The 20,160-nt window shown below is 42.9% G+C and overlaps 1 protein-coding gene across 1 annotated transcript in view; it reads right to left on the bottom strand.

Annotated features, from left to right (window-relative positions):
* Positions 1-12,084: 12,084 nt before the first annotated feature.
* LOC137306886 (STE20/SPS1-related proline-alanine-rich protein kinase-like) overlaps positions 12,085-20,160 on the bottom strand; it is a 48,713-nt gene continuing 40,637 nt past the window's right edge. Inside the window, exons 14-18 of the mRNA XM_067976275.1 lie at positions 16,353-16,420; positions 15,753-15,805; positions 15,281-15,349; positions 14,664-14,728; positions 12,085-12,282 (exon numbers count right to left, since the gene is read on the bottom strand). Of these exons, the coding sequence (XP_067832376.1) occupies positions 12,211-12,282; positions 14,664-14,728; positions 15,281-15,349; positions 15,753-15,805; positions 16,353-16,420 (327 nt within the window). The 3' untranslated portion in view covers positions 12,085-12,210. The remainder of the gene's footprint in view (positions 12,283-14,663; positions 14,729-15,280; positions 15,350-15,752; positions 15,806-16,352; positions 16,421-20,160) is intronic.

Here is a 20,160-nt window from a genome sequence, read left to right as displayed (position 1 = left end):
CATTATTGCACAAATGTCTTTATTTTCCACTTAGTATCCAGTGATGACACTGAGCTCTAGTCTGCAAACCTCTCACCATGCTTATCCTGGTGATTTGCTTTGACCCCAGGATAAACAGAACACACAAGAAACCAGCATGACTTTCCCCACAGTTTAATGCTCAAGTTAAGAAGATGCTTGTCGCATTTTTTGATTTGTGTACAAGCTTTGAAATTACTGGTTTAAAAAAATAAAACTTGGAATGTTTGACTGGAAGCTGTAATGATAATTAGCATTAACTAGCTTTAGCAGAACTAATACCTTACATTTTTTTTGATCCGTACAAAATATGTAAAGGGTTGGGATGCTTTCTGGGTAGCAGGTTTGACACTGCACCATGCAATGGCTGGCTGCAGGTCTGTGCCCACAATTCACTGCAGGGGACGTACAAGGGAGTTGCCAAACAAGGAGAAATTTGCAGGGCTGTGGGGAAAGAGCGAGGGAGTGGGACTAATTGGATAGCTTTCAAAGAGCCAGAACAGGCACGACAGGCTGAATGGCCTCCTTCTATGCTATGATGATTCTACCATTTATTTTGCAGTTGGTGACTCTTGCTGGGTTTTGGTTGCTTCTGGCCCTGTGGTACCTTGCTCAGGTGGCCATCTGTCATGTGAAACTATGGGCATCACAGCCAAGCTCCCTTTCCTCATCTGACCTTCAGGCAAACTTCCAGTAGGAGCCACTGGTTAGTGAGCAGGAGTGGGAACCTTTGCGAACTTTTTCTTCCCCCATCCTCTTATGTAAAGATAATTCCACAGGTGATATCACTGGTCACCTGTCCACATGACAAGCTTGATGTGCAATAAAACCAGAAAATGTTATGACTACATAGGCTGAATTGTGACAAGGGCCCCCCCCCCCAAAAAGAAAAACACGTTATCTCTCAGACCTGCTGTGTATTCTCAGCATTTCCTGTTTAGTTTCCAGCATTTTTTTAAATTATGACTGATGCAATTGGTATGATTTAGGTTCTTGTCTTCCTTGACTGCTAATCTCCCTTACTGAGTACCAGATAGTTAATTCTTTGTCACTAGTGACAATTTCATACCACTCAGTCAGCCCAGAAAAGTGAACATTATTGATGTAATAGTTTGACTTAACTTGCTTTTTGTTGAGACACTAGACATACAACCCTCTTTTGGTTTCTCCTGTGTGAGCTTTCATTGTGGTGTATTCCTGTTACACTTAAAACACACTGGTGGTGGAGGGTGGGATTTCTTTATAAAAAGTAGTGGAGAATGAACATGATTCTCCTGAGGCAGGTGCACTAATCATGCAGGTTGTTGTATGTTTTGCTGTGCACTCTGGAAGACTGAGTCTCTGCAAACTGGTTTTAGTTTGGAGTGTTAAACCAGACCTAAAACCAGTATTTCTCACTCTAGCCCCTCGGCTGCCCATGGAACTTTGAGGCCTCGTGTTGCGTGCAAAAAAAAAAAAAAAGTTCTACTCTCCCTGGTTATAGAAGTTCTATTTTACCATTTACTCAAGTGAAATGATTAAATCACATCAGAGTGGGGTGGATTTAAGATACTAGAGGTGGTTAGACAGATTGTGAACCTACTGCACTACCCAGCTACCCCCAAGTTTTGGTGAGTGTAGCATAAGATAAGAAATAGGAGCAGGAGTAGGCCACACGGCCCCTCGAGTCTGTTCCGCCATTCAGTAAGATCATGGCTGATCTTCAACCTCATTCCACTTTCTTGCCCGATCCCCATATCCCTTGATTCCCCGAGAGTCCAAAAATCTATCTCAGTCTTGAATATACTCAACGACTGAGCATCCACAGCCCTCTGAGGTAGAGAATTCCAAATGTTCACCATCCTCTGAGTGAAGAAATTCCTCCTCATCTCTATCCTAAATATCCGACCCCTTATCCTGTGACTATGTCCCCTAGTTCTAGACTCTCCAGCCAGGGGAAACAGCCTCTCAGCATCTACCCTGTCAAGCCCCCTCACAATCTTATGTTTCAATGAGATCACCTCCTTCTAAACTCGAGTTTATGCCCATTCTGCTCAACCTCTCCTCATAGGACAACCCTCTCATCCCAGGAATAAATCTAGTGAACCTTTGTTGCACCGCTTCTACGGCAAGTATATCCTTCCTTAGATAAGGAGACCAAAACTACACAGTACTCCAGGTGAGGTCTCACCAAAGCCCTGTACAACTGTAGTAAGACTTCCTTACTCTTGGCCTTTATTGCATGGGGGTTGAAGTACAACATACCATTTGCCTTCCTAATTGCTTGCTGTACCTGCATGTTAACTTTGTGTTTCTTGTACGAGGACACCCAAATCCTTCTGAACACCAACATTTAATAGCTTCTCACAATTTTAAAAAAATTCTGTTTTTCTTACCAATGTGAATAACCTCATTTCCCCACATTATACTCCATCTGCCACCTTCTTGCCCACTTACTCAACCTGTCTATATCCCTTTGCAGACTCTGTGTCCTCGCACCTTCCTTTCCCACCTATCTTTGTATCGTTTGCAAACTTGGATATATTACACTCTGTCCCTTCACCTAAGTCATTAATATAGATTGTAAATAGCTGAGGCCCAAGCACTGATCCTTGCAGCCCCCACTAGTTACAGCCTGCCCACCTGAAAATGACCCATTTATTTCTGTCTGTTGACCAATCTGCAATCCATGTTAATATTACCCTGATCCCATGCAGTGCTGGAAATTCTGGAGTAGGATAGTGTTTGAATTTGTAGGACATGTTTTCCGAGGTTGATGTCTTCATATAGAACACTGCATTTGTGCTTCCAAATGGAGGTGTCTGACTATGGTCTGCGTCTGCAGTTCCCCACACTATAACTCCCCAATACATGACTGGTAATTAGTCCAGAGTGGACACCCAGTCGCCTCTCCATAACGGAAAGAATGAAAAGTCCCGTTTTTACACAAGTGCACAGTATGACTGTCTGTCTGTGGCATCACAAATAACTACTAGTCCCATGATTAACCTTAGACTCTTAGCTTTCTGCAATGCATCTATTTTACACTGCAGCGGATATAGTGCAGATACAACATGGCAGTGTTTGAGCAGGCTATTGCAGGAACTAATATGCCCCAAACCATAACCACAGTCGATGTTAATTTGGTGTTGGGAGTGTGAGCTGAAAAAATGAAGTAATGCGTTGAACTGGTTTTGAAAGTGCCTTGCCTCACTCTCGTGTCTTTAAATGGAATCACTGTTTACACGCACGCACACCTGCCTACATGTTCTATAAATTTCTTCCATAGTGGAGTAACAAGATATAACATCGTAAACCAAGCGGGTGGGCCACCCGTGACTACGTCCTGTGGTCCACTTAAGATCCACAGCTCCTGCTTCTATTGGTTTTGTTTTTGGATCACTTTGATTAGTAATCGCTTGGTGAACTGGTCACTAGGAGAGGTGAGAAAATGGCCCTGGGTGATTTGCCAGTTCGTGTAGAGAAATGTCCTTCCCTTCCTCCTGCAGGATTGGAATGAATGGTGAATTTGTAAACTATGTAATCAGTGTTACTCAAAAGGGGTATTGGACAAATCTTTTCCCCTTTTACTCCACTTTCACATTAGAGAACTAGGCTGGAGTTTATCATTCATCTTTTAAAGTTTATAAGATGCTAAACTTAGCTCGTCTTTGGTCTTCTATAACCCAGTCCAAATTATATTGAAATACACAAGCCAAACCAATCCTACTTGCGAGTCATCACAGATTAAGTCAGACAGAGATACATTAACTAACATTATTTTATTTAATATTTTTAACATGACTAATCATCACAAGCTTAAGTATTGAGAATTACATGAACTGCTTCACCTATATTAATTGACATGGCGTCTAGATCATTGTAACTCATTGTATCTCAAAGCTCAGCCTTAGCTAGGTTTTGCTTAATGACAGTATTACAGAGCTATATTCAATGCCCAAGAGTGCAGTATGGCTTTGCAAGGTTATGTTTACAGTTCATATTAAATGTGTCATTGATTTTCAGCACTTGGCTATTCTTCTGAAATAGAAACATAAATGGTATGTCCTCTTCCTTTGTGGTCTGGCTGCTGTAGCATTGCTTTGTTCTGGGATATTCCACTTCTCTGGCAATGCCTTTGATGAGCCACCGCCTGTGATCACTTATCAATTGTCTTTGGCTGTCCTTGTCTGATCCTAGCTTACCTAACCTTGCACCTATGTATGTATCTCTGCTCCATACTGTTTGTTCTCTCCTGGGTTCAGAGGCTTAAGCTATTAACTAAGTTTTGATACACTTTACAAGTTTTACTTAAGTTCAGTTAAACTCTTAACATTTCTTAATGTTCCAACTTTTACTCAACAATCTTTTTGCAGAGCTACTTAAAGTTCTTTCCAACTTCTTTGATGATCTGTCCTTTCTAGCGAACTTCCTAACACTTGGAACCTTCTGAATCTCCTTGGAAACCCTCTCTCCTCTCTAAATTAGGGGTGGGGAAAAGCATCACTTAATTATTACACAAACAAGCCCACTTACAGGACTGAAACATTAGTGACCAAATAAATAGGATTAACTCTGTCACCTGGATCCTTTCTAAGGTGTCATGTCAAACTGATTGTCAGATGTCACTTAGTTTCATGAAGGCCAGGTGCTGCACTTAGTTTTTAGTGCTCAGTTGTTGACCAGGGCAGTGTCTCTGATCCCAGTTGTTCTAAGCCTCTTCCTGCTTGTTAGTCTTTTTGTTGCAAGACCCATAGTGCTGCTTTACTCGTGCTCAGTTGCCTAGTCCATAACCTTGAAGAGGTCTCATTCAGGCTCAGCTGACCAGGTACCATCTCCATTGATCTTCTGGTAACACCTGGATGTATAGGTGGTCTTTTGTCTTAAGTTTGTTTTGCAGAACTTCAGGATTAATTGTTTGTTTTGCTGAATGTCTGTAGCATGCTATGGAATAGTTAGCTTTCCTACACTCTTTGGCGCAGCGCTTGTTGTCTGCTCTCCTCTTCAGAATGAGTACAAACTCTCCTGTCACTTGTTGCTGGGTGTCCAAATTACAGCCTGTGAGCCCCAGCAATCCAATCAACGTAGCCCAGGCAGCTCTGTACTATTTGCGCTTGTATTTTTTAACTTGCTGGTTTCATGGGCCTGGAGGTTTGACTAGGGCTGTTAGCACTGTTGACTTATTGGTGGTTAAATCCGACTTTAGGAGAATCTTAGCGCCGTTGTTGAAATTTGTGCTTTTTTTTTGTATTGATCAATAGAAAATACCAAGCAGAAAGAATGAACAAGCTTGCATTGAGATATAGCGCCATTTGAGTCCTCAATGTCCCAAAGTGCTTTACAACCAATGGATTACTTTCTGAAGCAAGTGTCACCGTTATATAGGCAAATGCAGCAGCCAATATGCGCACAGCAAGGCTCAACAAATAGCAAATGAATGAGTGGCCAGATAATGCATCATTGGTGGTGTTGGTTAAAGGAGATGGCCAGGACAGAGGGAGAACTCCCTGTTCTTCGAATAAGAGTTTTATGTCCACCCGAACAGGTAGATGGGTTCTCAGTTTAGCATATTCACAAGGTGGCATCTCCAGCAATGCAGCACTCCCTCAGTGTGGCTCTGAAATGTTGACCTACATATTATGTGCTCAAGTCTGTAGTGGGGCTTCAAACCACAACCTCGGGGATGAGTATGACTGAACCAAGCTGATGCTTGCAACACACACATGGTGCATAACTTAACCTATTAAAGGTGAGATTTTGAATATTTAACTCTGATCGTGAGAATAGCCCAGAAATGTGAGGCTTGATTATATACCTGCAGTGATCATAGTCCCAGGTCTCCATTGCGACAGACCTAGTCCACATTGTGTACTGCTGAGAGTACTTGACCACAAACTCTCTTTCACCAAGCGAAAATGTAATTAAGTAGTGCAGAGACTCTGAACAATTGGATTGCGGTGACTTTACTTGTGTTCAAACAATAACATGGAACGTAGGAGAGAGAACAAACAATAAATCATAAACCATTTCTCAACTCCTACTGGCTCACCAAAGCTCTTTCTATGGCACAAAGTGCTGGTTGCTGTACAGTTGCCTTTTGAAGCATAAAGGGTGAATATTGTTTTTTTTAGATGATTCATCCATTTCAATTTGTCAATTCTCACACAAAAACAAAATATTTATCTCTCCATTTCCCCTCTTCTCCTTTCCCCCCCCCCCCCCAAAAAAAAAACTGAATGAAGGTTTCTGCTGGTATAATTTTGGGCTGCCATTGTTTATTGGGCTCCTTTCTGAGAACTTGCTATTGGGACCACTGAGATGAGATTGCTGTGCATTGATGCTCCCTAATACCTATTTACAGGTCCAGTGCTATCATAAGTCAGAGGTGGTAGTGTAAACCTTACTGCAAAAGAGATCCATTCATGTAGTAGGAAAGTGCGAGTTTGGCCTCCACAGGCAGCTTGTCCATTTTAAGAAAATGAATATGGGGGTGGGGGGGGGGGAAGCGGGAAATCCCAAACCTGGCTTTATCTTCAGATGATGGGTTTTATTTTAAAGGTGCACTCACCTGATTCGTGGAGTTGATTTGGAACTTGCAGCAAAGATCCACTGGTCACATTACGTCAACAACTGCTAGTTTTGGAACTGTCACCATTTGAATGTGTGCACCTTTTTAACATTTTGACATCTATCACGTCTTTGATCAACTTTTTTTTCATTTGTTCATGAACACTTTTTGTAAAGGCAGCGAGTGCCCTTTTTGCACGTTCATATTCTCACTTACTCTTGGGTTGCTGGATAGTAAGCAAGGGCCAGAGCCCCAGCTTAAACCAATTTTAAACCAGCCTGGGTTTAGGAGTGACTGCCTGGTAATTTTCTGGAATGAAAAAACAGACAATAAAAGTCCAGTTTAAAACTGCGTTTCTTTTTAAACTTTTAGATTGGGCTAGAGAGAGTGCATGGGACATTGGGCTTAGTGTAGCTTGAGCAGAGATGGTGCAGACAGGATAGGCCGAATGTCCCCTTCTATGCTGTAAACGTCTCGGGTTCACTTGCGCATAGAACCAATTTTGTGTATGTGCAGATTGTTTTGAAATGAACTGAACAATTTGTTTTCCCAAAATAACAGCAACGTGCATTTATGTGGCCTCTTTAATGTAGAAAAAAGTCAAGGTGCTTCACAGGAGCGTAAATCAGACAAAAATGGAACACTGAAACACACGAAGAGATATTGGAGGGGGTAACTAAAATCTTGGTCAGAGAAGGGTCTTAATCAGAAGAGAGGAATGTGGTGGCCCGAGCCTGGCTGACTTTCCCACCCTCTCCTCTCAAGGGCAGGAGTACTGAGGCCTACTCTAGCCTGCCATCCAGCCAAGATCTGCTTACTCAGCCCAGATCAGGGACTGTGCTCTGTCCAGCTCGTGTGTGCAAGTTTGAATATGGGTATTCTGGTTCATTTCACCTAACAGGCTGTTTCTACAAGGTGAGTTACCCCACCTCGTGGGACTGTCCCTTCTACAGTGGCATTTCAGTGTTGCAAACTTGCGTTCTAGATGACCTGCAGCTTCTCACCTTATAAAGCACTTCTACACTGGAGGAGTGCATCTGCTCAGAACAATTCCTAGACTGATCATCTGTATCTAAATTTAACCCTCAGTCCAAGGTTTAGGTTTGAAGAACAGATCAGTTCAGGACTCTGTGAACATCATACTGTAACAGTGATAGATGCATGTGGCAGTAAATGTTTGAAATGGATGACCAAATGCTTAATCGAAAAAACATAACTGCACACGTCACTGCCATAGTAAGAACTTTTACATTAGTGCAACAAGCTGGTTACTGGCACATTTTACAATGTCTAAGAAAAATAATTTGTAAAATGGTGGAATTTTTTCACAATTCCCCACATTCACATAAAGGACGTTTAAATAAAATATCAGTCACATAATTTCTGCAATCTTCCATGAAGAGGATACAGTATATCCAGTAACCATGGGATGTAAACAACAGCAGCATTAATACACTGAAACCCGTATACTAATAAATCCTTACAATGCTTCATACACATCTGGTACCAAGTATATCCTTCACGGAAAGCAGTAATACAAGGCACTTTCCTCAGTCATATGCACTTAATGGTTACTGAACAGAACTCGATTTCCCTGCTATGCTCTAGAGATCTTGAGACCTAGGGTTGCCATATTTTGCCAAATCCAAAATTAGACCGGGTCTGGGTAGGGGTGGGATTGTTGCTTGAGTTTGAGGTTTGCTTCACTACTGAGGAATATCCATCACAAACCTTAATGACCTCTAATTGTTTCCACATCACAGATGTAAGTGGGAAAAATTGATCTTTTTTAAAAAAAAATTGACTCGTGTCCCGATTTCCTGATTGGTGTTCTTTTACCATCAGTGTAAGCCCAATAGGTTAACACCGGTGTTAAAATAATGCTTATAAAAAATGTGGGCTTGCTGGTATTTGGTTTGTAACCATAATTTCTGGACACCTGGCTCAAAACTGGACCGGTGGCAACCCAACAGTGAACTATAATCATTTATTCTCTGGGTACGAAGGAACTGTCCCAGTCCCAGAATATTGGCTATTTCACAGTCGTGATTAGAATAACAAGTGATGCACATCCTCTACACCCACTTTAAATCGAACGCCAGCAATAACTGACATACTGTACTAAATGATGCTGTGGCCCAACCTGTATCCCAGTTTATTAACTCTCTCGTACTATAATGCCGATAGTGCACTGGTGAGTGATCCTACCTAATTTAACCTGTCCTCTCCTCCACCCCTCCCTCCCCAATCCTACTGTACACTCATTAGTCAGACTGAACCAGGCAAACTGCAAATAAAACTGCCCACGGTGGTTTTAGTAGGAGTGACGGTCCAAGTGTGTATTTGTAATTCCGTTCCTGTACTTGGACAGGCTGGAAAGTCTCTGTACTCCCACACTCAGAGCATGCCATTGTGTACATTAGTGGCAATAGACAGCATTTCTGATTCATACTGAAATATTTTCCAGCTAAGCACCTTCCTTGAGAAAGCCTGCTCCTGAGCTATGAATGTTATTGGGGGTGGGGGGAGAGGGATCTAACAGTATTAATCTGTGCCTGAATTTTGGTAGCCCCTTTAATCTTCATTTCTCCTCGCCTCTCCTGAAGGCACTGGCATAGGCTGGGGTATAGTTCACTGGGTGCAGGCCCACCTCCAATGCCTCACCCAAATGGCCATGCTTCATGTGTGAGCCTAAGAGAGTGAGTCTCTGCAGGATATTCAACCCTGGAAGCATCATAACTGAGCCTGATTTTTGTCTGTGAGGCAACTTCCCACCATGCCATCCCCCCCCCCCCCCCCCCCCCAACACACCCACAACCGGGGTTAATGGAGAGCAATTGGGGTGGGGGGATGGGGTTTCCCCTCTCTCTGACTCGGGGCTAGTGAGGGAAAATGCTGCATCCCCACTAATGCTTCAGCTGAGATCAGCTAATTCAGCACCGGCTAGGGATCGATCCTGGAAGCATTCCTGGTGTCTGAGTACCACACTGGGTTGTTCCCCTACTGAGACGGTCTCTCAGACATTCATTCATTCACAATGGGATTGAATAGCATCATGTGAAAACCCATCTGTATGTGGTCACCTTCTGGAGTGCAACTGGTATAAAATGGGCTTTTGTTCTATTTGCAGCCTGTATTATATAACCACTTATGTGGTCAGTTGGACCAGTTTTAACTCTTGCCTTGGGGTTGTCTTGTAGCTTTACTTCTGAATAGTGTTATTACAAATCCTATAAAGTACATTGGAACGAGGTGTGTCCCATTTACTAGTCACATTTCTACAATTATGTGGACCTTCACTGTTTCTAGGTTTCATTTCACAAAAAGGATTCTGGTCAGTCTGATTGATTTACACCCCACATTCCCTGAAATTTCCAGGCCAATGGTCCACATCATTCTTTGGTTTTGGGATGGGGACTTCCTCCTGATTCTCTCCACACCCTCCCCAAAATGATCATTATCCATTTTCTGCCCCTGAAACGTAGAGTGGAGCTGAACTAGATTCAAACCCACAATCCCTTGGCTCCAAACTCCTCTGCAACTGGACCCTGCCACTCTCAGCAAGGGGTGGGGTGGGCGGGGGAACCTTTGTGTACTGATTGGATATTTCATCAGCTTCCTGGTGTACAGGATGGATCACTGCATCAGTCTATAGAACAGGTGAATGCTGACGTAGAGAAGAATGTAGCATGCAGGGATCCTTTGAATTCGTATGAAGTTGCATTCAACAAGTTTTGTTTCCATATAATAAGGGGGATCAAGAAGAGTTGAATTCTTGTCAAGGTACATATTTTCCCCATGAGAAGTACTGTGCCATTCCTAAGTGCAGAATAAGTACTCTAAGTATGTGCTGTGCAAATTCAAGTCTAATTCAGAGAGGTGCTACCTGCCTGGTATTCCCTTAGTTCTATGCTTTGGTGAACTTAACACAACCGGCATACGGATTGTGGCCGGACTGAAGCCAAGACACATCATTCAACAAAACACGTGACATGTCTGTATGTGCTTTACTTTGGGAACGCCACATTCCTTGAATAGAAGAGTTCTGGAATAGGTAAGTTATTGATCTGTCCAGGGTTTACGACCTTAGTGTCTCCTACCCCCCGCCCCAATTTTTTTAAAAATATAGATAGTTTCTACATATTATTAATCTGCCTTAAACAGCTGCGAGAAACATTCTGCCCCAGACATCATCTCCACCTGTCACTCCTTGGCTGACTCACTGAGATGCCCACTAGATTGGCACAGGAAGGACTCTTTTCATTCACCCAGCCATGGGTGCTGAAACCCACTCTTTGGGGAAAGCTCGTGTGCAGATATGAATTGAATTAGATTCAAACCTCCAAGCCAAGCAGCGAGCACACTAACTGCTGAGTGTGTTTCTAGATTTTTTTTTTAAATTTCCTTTGTTTCACTAGCTGAGCTACTTAATAACATCAAGGGGGAGAGCTAAAGGGGAGCAAATACCCTTAAATCCAGGCAGACCCCACATAGAACTATGGCCAATGGGCTCTGCAGTACTGAAGGCCCTCATTTCAGATTTCAAATCCCGATCGTAGAACATCATGACCAGTCTTTCATATTCCTCTTCAGTCCAGTTAATTTAACAGCAAGACTGAACTTCATAAACGGAGTTCATACTGTGCATTCTCTTGATGAGCCTTAACCTGAATGAGCTTGACGTTACTCTTAAACCTTCATGACTTTGTAACAAAGACCTGTGGCCTAAGATAAAAACCTAATTTATAGATAACAGATGTTTAACTTGACATCGAGAAAGGTCTCCTTAAGTAGCCTGTTTTTGCTGTAACAAGTCACTGATGGGGCTCCAACCTTAGGATTTGTCTGGTAAATAACTCAGTGATAATCCTTCCAAACCCTGCTCTCACTGTGACATCAGCTAATCTGTTTACTGTTCATCTATGTGCTACAGACTAACCATTTATAAATAGGAGCTCTTTAATCTTCCTATACCACCAACTTATTTCTCCCTCCCCCCATTTTAATTGGTGACTAAAAGTTCCTATGACATGAGAATGGTTAAGCCATACTAAATTGTCTCGTTGTTGTAAATGTAAAACAGCATTATACCAAGTGGTATTGTAGCATATGTATATCTACCCTTAAGGAAAATTCAGCAACGTTATATGTATATTAACACTTTTCATATGCCAATTCTTAACAGGACTAGAAGAAAAGTAAAGATAGCATTAATCCTGTAAAGTAAATGGCAAATAATCTAAATGAAATGGACTGAGTGCATTCATATTTTGAAACTTTTTCTGGTTTCTCACCTTCAACACTGAACCCAGGCTGCAAGGGGGAGAGGGAGATAAAACTGCCTCTATTTTATAATTCCGTACTTGAATTAAGACTCTTTGCTCTATTCAAGGAGGTACGAGCCCATCGTATGGCTAAGAAATTGGAGCTGATTCTAGTGCTGGGTAATTTGAAAATCTTTGAATATCCTTTTTAGAATATTGAGCTATTACTACTACAGTATTGATAGTATGCACAGGACTAGTTGAAGCATGATAATTAAACAGCGTATATAAAGTGCTCTCGGGGAGGGGCAGGGCAGGTTCAGGTCTTGTTGGTAGAGAGGGGTCCCAGAATTCTTTGGTACCGGTTTCTGAGGAGAATTGTCATCTTACGCTGAGCTGTGCAAATCCAATGAGTTTGGTTTCGTCTGGGCTGAAGCCTTCACAGCCAGAGACCTGTGAGGAGAACGAGGGGGAAAGAGTGAGCTTCCAGCAGGGATTCCTTTCAATCATTTAGTTTTAGTAGATGCCAAATAGGGGGGTGGGGGGAGAGGGGCATGGTGACTGTGTTTTCCAAGAAGTGTTTCATTACTCCGTGGGAATGTACAATTGATGATTGGATCTTTCAGGTCTAAATAGAATGGAATTCAATCTCCACACCATTTACTCCAGGTATTTGCCCAGGACAGTTTCAGATTACTGGCTGACATGTGAACTGTGTGTTATCCTGAGAGAAGAACAGGTTTCAGAATCATGGGTGCACCAATTTTATTCAAACCATCTAATTATAGAACCATTTTTACTTTAAAACTGTAAAATCAAATCATTCCCAAAAGACTTTAAGCCAAGGACATTTAGCAATCTTGGGACACTGACTAGGTTCCATGCAGAATTCTGATGCACAGTGAAGAGTTTGGATGTAAAATTGCTAAGAAGTAAACAAACCAGTAGAACTCCCCTTGATGGCTTTGTGGCTAAAGGCAGTAGGTGGTGCGATGTACCTAGTCATATAGAGCAGGAAGGTCCCAGGTTTGATCCCCAGTCTGTATTGAGTTGGCTTAGAGGTGCTACAATAATCATGGAAGGGAAGGGAAAAAATTAGCTGCCCACTCACAGCATCAAGCATTCCCAGATCAGATACAGCAGTTAAATGCAAGGGAAGCTCTATTTCCTCCACCCAACAGTGCGTCTTGAGCCCCAAGCTCAGAAGAGCACTCCCATTGTATCAAAATCATGTTTCCCCCAATTCCCAAGACAACTATCCTGTGACCTCTCAGTGAGATGGTGAAGCTGTGCTGACTGAGGACTGGAATGAGACTGCCCAGTCCTGTCAGTTCTGACCCTTAGTCAGTCAAGAGCCTTTCATCCCATGAGGCTGGGCTGGATGCAGAGTGGTGGGATCCCAGTGTGCTAACCCACTGCATGAATAATAGGGGGCATTTGCTCAGGCAGTGTGTTGGCCAATGCACACCAGCACCGAGTAACATCATTGAATCTGAATCTATTTAGTGAGCATTTAAAGTGCCTACATCAAGGTGATCTTCTGACTTATGTCAGTGAAGGGCTTTCGATCAATACAGGTAGTAAGCCCACTAACACTTAGTAAGAAGAATATTACAGCCAAACAACAACTTACACTTATACAGTGCCTTTAACATAATAAAACATCACAAAGCAGACAGCGAGAAATGGAGGAGGAAGGATTCGGGGAGGTGACTGAAAGCAAGATTGAAGAGGGAGGTTTTAAGGAGATTTTTGAAGGAAAGGGAGACAGGTAGCAAGAGTGGAGGGATTTTAGGACGAGAGGTCCAGAGTATGGGGCTTAAATGCAGCCAAGAGGGAAGGGAAGGGGAGGGCGCAGAGAGAGGCCAGAGTTGGAGGAACAAAGGATACACACAGGAACGCGGAGGTGAGTGAAGCTGCAGAGGTTGGGAGAGGCGAGACCATGGAAGGGCTTGTAGATGAAGACGAGGATTTTGAAATGAATGTGTATGTGGAGAGACAGCCAGTGAAGGTTGCTGAGCACAGGGTTATTGGGAGAACTTAGAACGGGAGAGGATACAGGTGACGGAGTTTTGGACGTTGCAATTTGTAATGGGTGGAACTTGGGCGGCCAACAGAGGAACATGGGAGTAACTGAGCCTGGAAGTGGGTAAGGGTTGCGGTGAGGGTGAGGTGGAGGCAGGTGATGTTGCTAAGTTGGAAATAAGTCGGCTCGGCAGTGGTGAGGATGTGGGGTTTGAAACTCAGATGGTCTCAATTTTTGAGATGAAAACATCAAGATGTTTCTTACAGTTAGTGTTTGAGGTGAAAATGGGGAGAAGCAGAGGAAGGGGGTGGCAGAGAATGTCTGTCATTGAGAAGAGACGCCTCAAGTTGTCCGTACCCTCCAGGGTAATCCTGAGGTAGGAGAAGGATTTCGATGTAAAAAAAAGGAGGTACAGTATTGCTCTAGATGACTGAGCCAGATCTGCCAATAACAACTAGGCCAGTTGTGTGCCCCAATCTGCAGCCCGTACTAACGACAACAGTTAGTGGGGAAATAAGAGGCTTCCCCGGAATCTGCTGTGTAAACACTGCTCCATGAAGGAATCAAATCTGCAGTTTTAGGAATTTTAAACTGGACCAGGCCTGGGCAGTTCTGTTTGGTCAGTCCTGGTTTAGGTGCTACAAGGAATTCATTCTCCAATTTTAAAACAGGTAAACCTGTCAAGAGTTAAGAAAAGTAAGTGGGTATTCCCAATGCATGATCTTACACTAAACTGGCTGTGTGCAAACCGTTAAATCTTTGTCGATTTGAGAAGTTTGTAGGGAGGGTATTTGTTTGGTCTCCTTACCAGTCTGAATGTGAGGCTCCTGTTTGAATGAGGATCATCTATCAGTCTCTGCAAGTTGTTAGCTACTAAAGAAACAACAGAAAAAAAGATTGTCAGGTAAAAGGACATTGTAATATCCAACAGTTCTAGAACTAGTGACTGGGATGTGGTGGGATACAGTCCTCAGTGTAACACATTAATAGGCCCCAGCCTCTGATTTCCCCCATCTCTCCTGAAGGGGCTCACTGTTTGTGGTAGGGCTCCAATAGTGCCTGCAGCTCTCTTGCTCAAGTAGTCAGACTTCACATGTGAACTTAGACTGAGTATCAGCAGGCTATTTGACCACAATGAGCATCACCGCCAAACCAATATCCACGCATGCAACTTTCCAGCAGCAGGTCGGGAAGAGGGGGACCAATCACTGGACAGTGATTAGGAGCAGGAATCCTGTCTGATTTCCTGTCCCCCATCCCCCTGAACCCAGGCCACACTCGGGCCAATTGCAGTGCAGGTGAGAACCCTGACTGATTTTTTTTTTTCCCTCCCTAGCTCAGAGGTACTGAGGCCAATAGTGTCCCAAGTGCTACTCTGACCTTCACATTCACGTGAAACTTGAAAACGACTGAGTTGCAACTTACCAACCATCATGTCAAACTCGTCCACTAAACCTGCAGAGACGAGCTCCTGAGAAACACCAACCGCAGAATCTACGGGGACAGATGTTTGAAATCAGTTCCAGTATCAAAGAGCTCGGTGTGTAATTACTTACAACCATTAATACAGATCAGGATAACAACAGAGTCTGATGCCTAAACTTAACAGGCGATGGATGTACTCCCCTCGTCCATTATTCATTTCAGGTCCAGGACGCCTTTGGGTCCCACTGCAGTCACTATTTAAGGTGGTCCTCCTTTCCTCTCAATTATTTTGTTACTTGTCCCATTCCCAATTCGATTTCCTGAGCTGTGCCCCATTTCTAACCAAGACAATGCACCTGGTCCCAGGTCTCTGCCAGTGCCATTCTATAACCAGCCACTAAACAGAAATGAATTGAAGTCTAATCCTCCGACAGATCATCTCTAATTTAATAAATATCACACTGGGACTTACCCCTCCCTGGAGTGAACTCAAATCTGATGTCGTTCAACTCCCTTCGTAAATTCCTGTGTAAACATCAAAACAGTTAATACAGAAACTGTGACGCAGCACCTGGATTAACCTTTCTAGCTCGAAAGGACTTTTTTGTTGATGAGAGGACTTTCCTTTAGAGTTTGAAAGCATTTTACTTTTAAAGATTCCACCCCCCTCCCTCTGCTCATCCCCCTTTCCCCCAAACCCTAGTTGGTGCCTCCCGCTCTTGGGTGATCGTTTCCCTACCACCCCCTCCAGGAGGACCAGGTGGTCTGGCCCTTCAGTCACCGTCAATCTCTCTCCATGAGAGTGACCCTCGTTCTGGACCCTCCCCCGATGACCCATCCACAATCAGGAGTAGCACCTTTCCAGGCTGCCTTGTTTAATTGCTCTATTGGAAGCCTAGCAGAGATGCTCTATTCCAGCACACATGCGACTTATTTGCTGCTGTACTCAGTTGAGGTGAACAGACACCAGTTCATCCATCATCAACACAGCTTATCCCACTCAAAAGATGCCCAGTGTCAGTGTGTGCAGGGAACATTCCACAATATTTAACGAAGGCTGAATGTTCCTTACCTTAGTCGCAGAACAAGATGAACAGAACCATCCTCGTTACTTAAATGAGATGGACTTTCCGATTGTTCCTGTCAAAAACAAAAATATCAAAGTTAATTAGAATGTCGGGTGACCTTTGTCCCATCCTAATCCTCAGCGATGTGCCCATAGCTCTCGGGCTGTCCTGCTAACTTCTGTAAGTTAGAGAGGATACATTTGTAAAAAGACTGTGACAATGTCCCATTTGGCTCACTGTATGAGTGCACTTATCTTGTGGCACCAGTATAGATCCCAAAAAGGGTTATTGGAAACGGCCTAGATTTGGTAACAGAAACCCTGAAAATATCTTCGTGAACTGCACTCTGTAAAGACTTAATCTTTTCAATATCATTAACCTATAGGTTTGCACACAGGCTTTTAGTGCTGTGTTCATCTGTATATCCCCAGTCTTATCATAGCATCTCTTCAGGGGCACAAGCTTACTGGCTAATAATAACAGCGTGGTATAAAATGTCTGGTGAAAAGGTCAGGGCAGTGTGAGTGACTGGAGTTTATCCCTTGTAAGCGAGATTGCAGGATTGTGAAATGATGGGAGAGGCTCTGTGTTGATACCATTGTTACCCCAACAAATTCTCCAGGTCTTATCTATATTTTTCAGCAGCCACCATTGTGAATTTTGCCAGACATCTATCCCTGTTCTGTTTACCACTGGCTGTTAATACTAATCTAACACACAAAATAAAGCAGGAGACACTGCTGAGAAGCTGCAGAAGTGAGATAGTGCAGCTGTGTGTAATACCTAGACCCTTTTTTCTCCTCACTCCCCTCTTAAAGGTGTTGACATCCTTACTGGGGTTGGTTCCACGAGCACTGGTCACCCTCCAGTTCCTTGCCCGAGTGCCCGTTGTTTATGCATGAACCTTGAAAGTCCGTGTTGGCAGGTTACCTGACAGTGAAGGGTATCACAGCCGACCCCCAATCCTCACCCAACACCCACACTACCAGCAGTGGTCACAGGAGAGGCCTGGCTAATTTTCTTTCCCTAATTTAGAAGCGTTGAGATCAGTTGTAGCGCCTCAACCATAATCAGCTAACTCAGCACAGACCTGGGATCAGTCTGGTCTATAGAGGGTGACTTTACCTCTGAGGCATCAGGAATGCACAATGGAAGGCTTTCCAACAAGGGTGGAGTGATGTTCCCTTTGTTCACTGGCCGTTTGCTGAGATCAGCAAGTTGTGTAACCTCTGTGTAACATTCTGGAAGTGTAGAATGTGGAAAGTAAAACACCATTGCTGGTTTTAAAAACCTTTTCTTTCCGGTGAGCCAATCGCTTCAGTGGCAGAACTGGAGGGAGTGGGAGGATGAACACCAGGCTTCGGTGTTCTACCAACCCTCCCCCCTTCCATTGGCAAGGTCACAATGTGTTTAAACATACTTGGTCTTTCAAAGTGGTTTATCTAATTGTTAATGAGACCACATGTGACTACATGAGATAGGCACTCATCCAGTATGGGGTTTAAACCCTTCCATCACCCGACCCCCACTCTTTGACTCAAAACTGAAGCACAGTTTCCAACAAGCAGATTTGGAATTTCAAGATGAACCATAGCTGTAGAGATGGGACAGTGGGATGTCAGTATTAAACCACTGACACCACTTTCCATTTCATCTCATCTAACAACAGATTCCAACACACATGATCTTGTTCAGTTTCTCTTATTTTTAGCATCAGATGAACCTTAACAATCCAGAGTAAACATTAATCCTTCAATACTTTTTGGACTTTTAACGACAGCATACGAGGAGTTCCAGATATACCAGTGTGACTTATAGAATCATAGAAGTTACAACATGGAAACAGGCCCTTCGGCCCAACATGTCCATGTCGCCCAGTTTATACCACTAAGCTAGTCCCAATTGCCTGCACTTGGCCCATATCCCTCTATACCCATCTTACCCATGTAACTGTCCAAATGCTTTTTAAAAGACAAAATTGTACCCGCCTCTATTACTGCCTCTGGCAGCTCGTTCCAGACACTCACCACCCTTTGAGTGAAACAGTTGCCCCTCTGGACCCTTTTGTATCTCTCCCCTCTCACCTTAAATCTATGTCCCCCCTCGTTATAGACTCCCCTACCTTTGGGAAAAGATTTTGACTATCGACCTTATCTATGCCCCTCATTATTTTATAGACTTATAGAAGGAACTTGTAGGTGACCTCTTTTAACTGATCTACACTTAGGCATTTTAGCTTTTCCTGTTTAAACCATCTGCTCCCACAAAATACTTATTACAGTTGTAATACATCGAAATATATAATGGGTATTTTTAGTCAAATACCAGTCTGAGACATACAGATGTGTTCAACCAAGTTATAGCAAAATGCAAAGGGTTGGTGAGGAGACAGTTTAACAGATCCTTTGGTCATAAAGAAATTCAACCAACTTAGGCCTTAACTGAAAAAATTACCCATCACACCTACCAGGAGCAGGGTTTGTCCTTTTCAGCAACTCTCGAAACAGTATTTTTAATAAATAAATATATATCTTACTGCACCACTGCATCAAATGCATGATGGGATTGTATCACTGTTTTAATTTCAAAACGGCCACCCTAACAAACCCGAGGAGGGAATATCAATAATTAATTTTGTAAAATAAATGCTCTATAGTTCAGTTTAAAAACTGAAAAACCTTTCTTTAAGAAAGGCCTGGTAATTAATTCAAAGTTTTAGTGATTGCTAATTATAATTATAGCTTCATTACGCACAGGTGTAAATGCCCTGATTTTTCAGTGATGAACTGATGGAACCTTGGTGTGAAATCAAACTGAAATTGTAAAGAATCTTACAACACCAGGTTATAGTCCAACAATTTTATTTGAAAATCACAAGCTTTCGGAGATCACCTGACGAAGGAGATAATCTCCGAAAGCTTGTGATTTTCAAATAAAATTGTTGGACTATAACCTGGTGTTGTAAGATTCTTTACATTTGTCCACCCCAGTCCATCACCGGCATCTCCACACCAAACTGAAATTGAGAGATCATTTGATTTTGATTTTGAATTCTGCAACTTTAAAATATTTTTTTAAAACAGTTGATCCGAGGGATTTCTGCACTTGGTTAATAAGAGCTTGAGGTTGTTTGAGTTATTAATCAGTGGCTGGTGGTAGAGCACGGGGACTGTTTTTAAACCATGAGACCGAGCTTTGGTAACATTTGGAAGTAGACAGCTGGGAGTGAAGTTGGCTGATGTCCAGAGGAAGGCACAATCCACTGACTTCCAACAAACATTAGAAACCGACAGAGTGTTGAAGGTAGGAAGGGATGTCGTTGCTGTCACATTTTATACTTCCCTTCTCCTTTCTATTACATGCACACGTGTACACGCACGCACGCACGCACACACACACACACACACACACACACACACACACACAGTTTTTAAATCCACTGCAAAGCCCTGAATGTCATGTATTGTGTAAGATTTTATTTACATCCACAGTGTGTGTTTAACCCACACTCACACCTTGTAACAACTCTGTGGTTATTTTATTAAAATATCTTGTCTGACCCGCAATGCACCTGCCATTACAGCGGACTGAAGTGAAACTTCAAAGATAGTTCAAACATTTGGATGTTTTTATTTGTTTATTTGATGATGTGAACCAGCTGTTTTTAGCGTGTGTGTCGGTGAGAGGGGAGTTACACGGACTCCTGTTTGATCTAGTTTAGTGTTATCATGCTGAATTTAATTACTGGTTAATTAGTTACAAAATGGCAATTTCCAACATGGAAATTGTTGGAGAGAGTGGAAAGGTATTGAT

Source organism: Heptranchias perlo, chromosome X (assembly GCF_035084215.1).
Source record: "Heptranchias perlo isolate sHepPer1 chromosome X, sHepPer1.hap1, whole genome shotgun sequence".
Classification (NCBI taxonomy): domain Eukaryota; kingdom Metazoa; phylum Chordata; class Chondrichthyes; order Hexanchiformes; family Hexanchidae; genus Heptranchias; species Heptranchias perlo.
The sequence above is the reverse complement of the archived record's forward strand: the minus strand, read 5'-3'. Positions and strand labels throughout refer to the sequence as shown.